The sequence below is a fragment of the Ovis aries genome, chromosome 2, assembly GCF_016772045.2.
Source record: "Ovis aries strain OAR_USU_Benz2616 breed Rambouillet chromosome 2, ARS-UI_Ramb_v3.0, whole genome shotgun sequence".
NCBI classification, from domain to species: domain Eukaryota; kingdom Metazoa; phylum Chordata; class Mammalia; order Artiodactyla; family Bovidae; genus Ovis; species Ovis aries.
In genome coordinates this window covers 243578332-243584798 of record NC_056055.1, presented here as the reverse complement: position 1 = coordinate 243584798, position 6467 = coordinate 243578332, and the positions used below count along the sequence as shown (strand labels likewise).

Below are 6467 nucleotides of genomic sequence, written 5' to 3'. Positions count from 1 at the left end.
GAAGAACTGTACAAAAAAGATCTTCATGACCCAGATGATCACGATGGCGTGATCACTCACCTAAAGCCAGACATCCTAGAATGTGAAGTCAAGTGAGCCTTAGGAAGCATCACTACGAACAAAGCTAGTGGAGGTGATGGAATTCCAGTTGAGCTATTTCAAATCCTAAAAGGTGATGCTGTGAAAGTGCTGCACTCAATATGTCAGCAAATTTGGAAAACTCAGCAGTGGCCACAGGACTGGAAAAGGACAGTTTTCATTCCAATCCCAAAGAAAGGCAATGCCAAAGAATGCTCAAACTACCGCACAATTGCACTCATCTCAAACACTAGTAAAGTAATGCTCAAAATTCTCCAAGCCAAGCTTCAGTAGTATGTGAGGTGTGAACTTCCTGATATTCAAGCTGGTTTTAGAAAAGGCAGAGGAACCAGAGATCAAATTGCCAACATCTGCTGGATCATGGAAAAAGCAAGAGAGTTCCAGGAAAACATTTATTTCTGCTTTGTTGACTATGCCAAAGCCTTTGACTGTGTGGATCACAACAAACTGTGGAAAATTCTGAAAGAGATGGGAATATCAGACCACCTGTTCTGCTTCTTGAGAAATCTGAATGCAGGTCAAGAAGCAACAGTTAGAACTGGACATGGAACAACAGACTGGTTCCAAATAAGAAAAGGAGTATGTGAAGGCTGTATATTGTCACCCTGCTTATTTAACTTCTATGCAGAGTACATCATGAGAAACGCTGGGCTGGATGAAGCACAAGCTGGAATCAAGATTGCCGGGAGAAATATCAATAACCTCAGATATGCAGATGATACCACTCTTATGGCAGAAAGTGAAGATGAACTAAAGAGCCTCTTGATAAAAGTGAAAGAGGAGAGTGAAAAAGTTGGCTTAAAGCTCAACATTCAGAAAACTAAGACCATGGCATCTGGTCCCATCACTTCATGGCAAATAGATGGAGAAACAGTGGCAGACCTAATTTTAGGGGGCTCCAAAATCACTGGAGATGGTGACTGCAGCCATGAAATTAAAAGACACTTGCTCCTTGGAAGGAAAGTTATGACCAACCTAGACAGCATATAAAAGAGCAGAGACATTATTTTGCCAACAAAGGTCCATCTAGTCAAGGCTATGGTTTTTCCTGTGGTCATGTATGGATGTGAGAGCTGGACTATGAAGAAAGCTGAGTGCCGAAGAATTGATGGTTTTGAGCTGTGGTGTTGGAGAAGAGTCTTGAGAGTCCCTTGGACTGCGAGGAGATCCAACCAGTCCATCCTAAAGGATATCAGTCCTGAGTGTTCATTGGAAGGACTGATGTTGAAGCTGAAATTCCAATACTTTGGCCACCTGATTTGAAGAACTGACTCATTTGAAAAGACCCTGATGCTGGGAAAGATTGAAGGCAGGAGGAGAAGGGGACAACGGAGGATGAGATTGTTGGATGGCATCACAGACTCAATGGACATGAGTTTGGGTAAACTCCAGGAGCAGGTGATGGACAGGGAGGCCTGGCGTGCTTCAGTCTATGGGGTAGCAAAGAGTCCAACATGACTGAGCGACTGAACTGAACTGAACTGAATGGTTACAGATAAAATGCTGTAAGAGGGGCTTCCCTGGTAGCTAAGTGGTAAAGAATCCGCCTGCCAATGTAGGTGACGCAGGTCCAATCCCTGGCCTGGGAGGATCCCACGTCCTGCAGAGCAACTGGGCCTGTGCGCCACAACTCCTGAGTGGCCACGACTGAGCCCATGACCCACAGCTGCTAAAGCCTGCTGCTAAAGCCTGCTGCTAAAGCCTGTGCTCGGCAACAAGAGAAGCCTCCACGATGAGAAGCCTGCCCACTGCTGCCCCCGCCTGCCGCAACTAGAGAAAGCAACGAAGACCCAGCACAGCCAAAGATGAATGTTTTAAGAAAATTTTTAAAGTGCAGTAAGAAAACTAAGGAAAGAGATTCATTACAGCTTGGTTGAGGGAAGCTTTCTGCAGATGGAGACTGTGGAAGAAGTATGGAATTGTAATAGCAGAAAGGGGAAGATAAGGGATTCCAGGGGAAGAAACCACCAGAGCAAAGATGTGACTGCATTTGGGGGATGGCTGGTCAACCGCAACTGGGGCGAGTACAAGAAACTTTTGGGGAGAGGGATAACTTATTGCATTGATTTATTTTTACCAACAATGTTTTTAATATTAATTTATTTGGCTGTGCCAGGTCTTGGCTGTGACACGCAGGATCTTTGATTTTCGCTGCGGCATGTGATCTCTTAGTTGTAACAGGTGGGGTCTAGTTCCCTGACCAGGGATTGAACCCGGGTCCCCTGCATTGGGAGCATGGAGTCTTAGCCACTGGACCACCAGGGAAGTTCCAGAGAGATGATTTTAAGTGGGATACCCACAGGGCATTAAGTCACCCTGGATCCCACAGCAAGGTAGAGACTTCCTTCCCAATTCTCCTTTGTGGAGAAACGTCTCAGCTGAGGGCTGCATGTCTTTCAAGCGCTAACACTCGCTAAACTCCCTTTTTAACCCAAATTTTACTGATTCAGGCCTTCCAAGTGGACAACTAAGCTCTCTGGATGGAACTTCATAACATCGTTCTCTTTTTATTGTGTTTATTTTGATAGGTTCTATTTTAAGCAAATGGTGCTGTTTTTTAATTTACAGATAAATTATTTATTTGTATTATTATTGTCCTTTACAGGTGAATTTATTAAGGAAAAAAGAGTCGATTGAAAGGGACAACATTGAGGTAAACATTCAGGTGGTTCACAGCTCTAGCAAAAATACAAAGGTAGCATACTAGTGATTGATGCTTAGGATACTCTGGTATAGGGGAAAAAGCAGGCAAAAGGGAGAAACTGGGAAAGAAGGCTGGGAAGGGGGTCAGATCATGGGGGGCCTGAACACCATGGTGAGGAGTTCTGTCAACTGTGGCCAGGCATTGGCCCAAGGAAAGGTAGTGAATGGTCTCAGAGCTGTGCTTGGCAGGGCTGGCTGTGGCCTCTGAGCCCAGCGGGAGAGGTGACTAGGGGCTGGGACCGCACTGGGGAGGCGGTTATTAAGATTCAAGGTGAACAGGAAGAGAGGGCCTGGACCAGGGCGAAGGTGGAAAGAGAGGAAGGACTGGATCTGAGAGCCCCCAGCAGGCTGTGTCATAAGGTACCATGTGGCTGCCCTGGTGAGTACAGATTTCTTTTCTAGAGGCGACCGATCTCTCTGCCTCCAATTGTCCTGTCCTCTGTGATTCACTAAGAACATTCAATAGTCTCTGATCGGGCTTTACTGAGGAAAGATAATGTCAGAAGAGGCCAGTCCACCGCAGTCTCTGCGGCCTCATCAGGGGGAATTGGAAGTGCAATCAGAGAGGATGGAGAAAAGAGACTCCCGCCTCCGCATTCTGTGCTTTCCTGCTGGAAAAGTCCGCCGACGGGTTGACTGCTTGTGGTGATTCATTCTATTCCATACGATGAACATCTGATTTTCTAAGACCTTCAGCTTCATTTCACTGAACATAAGCCGCTCAAGGATCTTGTCCTGGAGGGCAAAGCAGGCGTGCAGTCTCTCTACTTCTTTCGTGTTTAGGCAGTTGCCGTTGGTTTTGGCTTCGCAAGTCTTGGATTGCTCGGCCTCTTCCTAAACTCCCCATGGCCACAAACAGAGGAAAAGTTGGTTAATAACAGTCATCCTTTCCCATGCCAGGTGAGTTACAAACATGATCTTGGTCAATTTCATGACCAGCATCTAAGGACCTGCCTCTTTGCCTCATCTCGTGAGTGAGAGAATGGAGGGAGGAAATGGCCCTTTCTCAGCATCACCCAGCCTGCATGAGAGCCCCCAAACTCCCAGAATCTAGGGCTGCCTTTGGTTCATAAGAATAAGTGAAATGGCCCACTAAGCTGTATTCACAGAGGACGTAAAATCCTTAACCCAAACATGTCTGTCTCTAGAGCTGTGCTTTTCCCAACATGCCTCTTTAAAAAACAAAACAAAAAAAAAAAACTTTTTATTTTGTATTGGAGTATAGCCAATTAACAATGTGATAGTTTCAGGTGGACAGCAAAGGGACTCAGCCATACATATGTACATATCCATTTCCCCCCAAACTCCCCTCCCATCCAGGCTGCCAGAGAAATAAGTGGAGTTCCCTGTGCTGTGTACTAGTTCCTAATTGGTTATCCATTTTAAGTATAGCAATGCGTACTCGTCCATCCCAAACTCCATAACCATCCCTTCCCCGACCTTTCCTCCCCACAGCCACTTTAAGTTCGTTCTCTTAAGTCCCAGCATGCCTCTCTGAGAATTTAGTCAGGCCTCGTAAAACCTTCAAGCCTCAGTAATGCTCTGATCTCTGTCATCTTTATCTGTCCCGCCCCTCTCTGCATGCAGTTGATAAGAATACTTTTTTTTTCTTTTAGTATTCAACTACAAATTCCTGGTCTTTAAAACCATTTAAGAATCAAGTACTTCAGACATGCAGAAAAAGTAAATATCACAACAAATACCCGTGTTCCTACATCAGCTTAAGAAACACAATATCACAGAGGTGACAGATGTCCTCTGTGGAGTCTGCTGCAGTGTTCCTTTCCATCCCTGAACCTTATCTCAACCGTAATCCCGAATTTGGTATTTATTTTTTCCAGGAATTTCTTTACTCCATTTGATACCAGTTCTCAATAGGAGGCTATGGTGCCCTCTCCTGGGAACAGTTGGCTACGTCTGGAAAGCTTTTTAGCTGCCACAAAAGAGGTGAGGGGTGCTGTTGGCTCCTTGTGGGTAGAGGGATACTGACAAAATTCCAGCATTGTGCAAGACAGTCCCCTCATCACAGAGAATTATCCAGCCCCAAATGTCAGTCATGCAGAGGTTGAGAAACCCTGCCTTAATGCACTTTCACTGCACACAGGCATCCATACCCAAGGCAGGATATTGTTTTGCATGTTTTTTTTAACTTTATATAAAAGCTGTCATAATCTAGATATATTCCTGCTGTCTTCATTATTCAGTTTGAGTGATGTATCTATGTTACACATGGTTTTAATTTTACCCATCTTAATTTCCCCCCTTTAAAGTAGTTCTTAGAGACTTCCCTGGTAGTCCAGTGGCTAAGACTCCTTGCTTCCAATGCAGGGGGCCCAAGTTCCATCCCTGCTCAGGGAACTAGATCCCACATGCTGAAACTAAGAGATCACATGCCACAACGAAGGATCCCATGTGCCGGAACTAAGACCCGGTACAATCAAATAAAATAAAAATAATTTTAAAATACATAAAGTAGCTGTTACTGTTGTCAAAGCCTGTTGTCATTAAACATGAAGTAGGGGAGTCTGGGATGGGCCCTAGTTTTTAGTCGAGGCAACTGAAGCTTCATGAAGAAAATGCTTTGTCCCCCATCACCCAAGAGGGAGCTACAGAGCAAGACTCTTAGACCAAAGTCGGGTTTCTCCATCTTGCCCAATTCTCCTGACACCTTCCCTGTCTCCCCACCGCACAATCTAGCTGTGACTCTCCCATCACCCTCAGTGAAAGCTAAGGTCCCTCTTGCTCACCTGCTGAGGCTCTTGAGGAGTGGGTTTGAGTTCATGCTTGACCAGCCAGTTGCTAAGCAACAGCAGAAGGAATAGAAAGCCAAACAAGGCTGGTTTATAGCTGATCAGCCAAGCCATCAATGCTCCTATGGTGCCTGAGGAAGCAAGTATCCCATGGAGACTCCAAAAAAGAGACATGAGGTCCCCCAGCATTATGGCTTGAGAGCACCCAGGCCCTGAGGTCCTGCCTCAGTCCCCCCATCAAGGACAGTTACCCTCCATAACAGGAGTCATGGCTGCTCCCCCCCTCTGAGTCATAACTGACCCCTATCCCCAGCTGTCGCGTAACAATAATATTAACTCCTCTTATGTCTTAAGCAGCCGCAATGTGCCAGACTTTCACAGGCAGTTCACAAGCATCATCTCATGACATCCGCACACCAGCCAAGTGATGGGGGCCTCTGTGATACCTCAGCCATTCAGCCGTACTTCCAGGCCTCCTAGTTGCTGGGGATAAAGTGGTGAGTAGCACAGAGCCCCTCCCCTCACAGAGAGCGAGACCGCAAAGAAAAATCATCCAAACCTTGGAAATAAGGCAAAAAGATTTCCGCGGGCTTGTTCACAGTCATACCAGGATATTGTCTAACTGGCCCACTTGTTGGTCACTTGCTGCTTTATTGGATTTAATATTGATTAGGGTCCTGACTCTCTAAAGTCACATGGAAAAGTTGCTCCAGCAATTTCACTTGGATATATCCCAAAGAATCGAAACCAGGGTCTGGCAGAGATACTTGTATACATACATTCATACCAGTATTACTCATAATAGCTAAAAGGTGGAAGCAACCCCCAAATCCATTAACAGACGAATGGATAAATAAAACTTATTTGTGGCGTAATAATAAAAAAAGTTGTATATAACTATAGTAGGATTAGATA

At 45.4% G+C, this 6467-nt stretch overlaps 1 protein-coding gene across 1 annotated transcript; it reads right to left on the bottom strand.

The window, feature by feature from the left end:
* Positions 1-3339: 3339 nt before the first annotated feature.
* Positions 3340-5741, bottom strand: TEX46 (testis expressed 46). The gene is made up of 2 exons (XM_027964880.1): positions 5550-5741; positions 3340-3537 (listed from the first exon to the last, which is right to left on the bottom strand). Exons 1-2 carry the CDS (start codon positions 5739-5741, stop codon positions 3340-3342), a joined length of 390 nt encoding a protein of 129 aa, XP_027820681.1.
* Between the last annotated feature and the right edge of the window lie 726 nt (positions 5742-6467).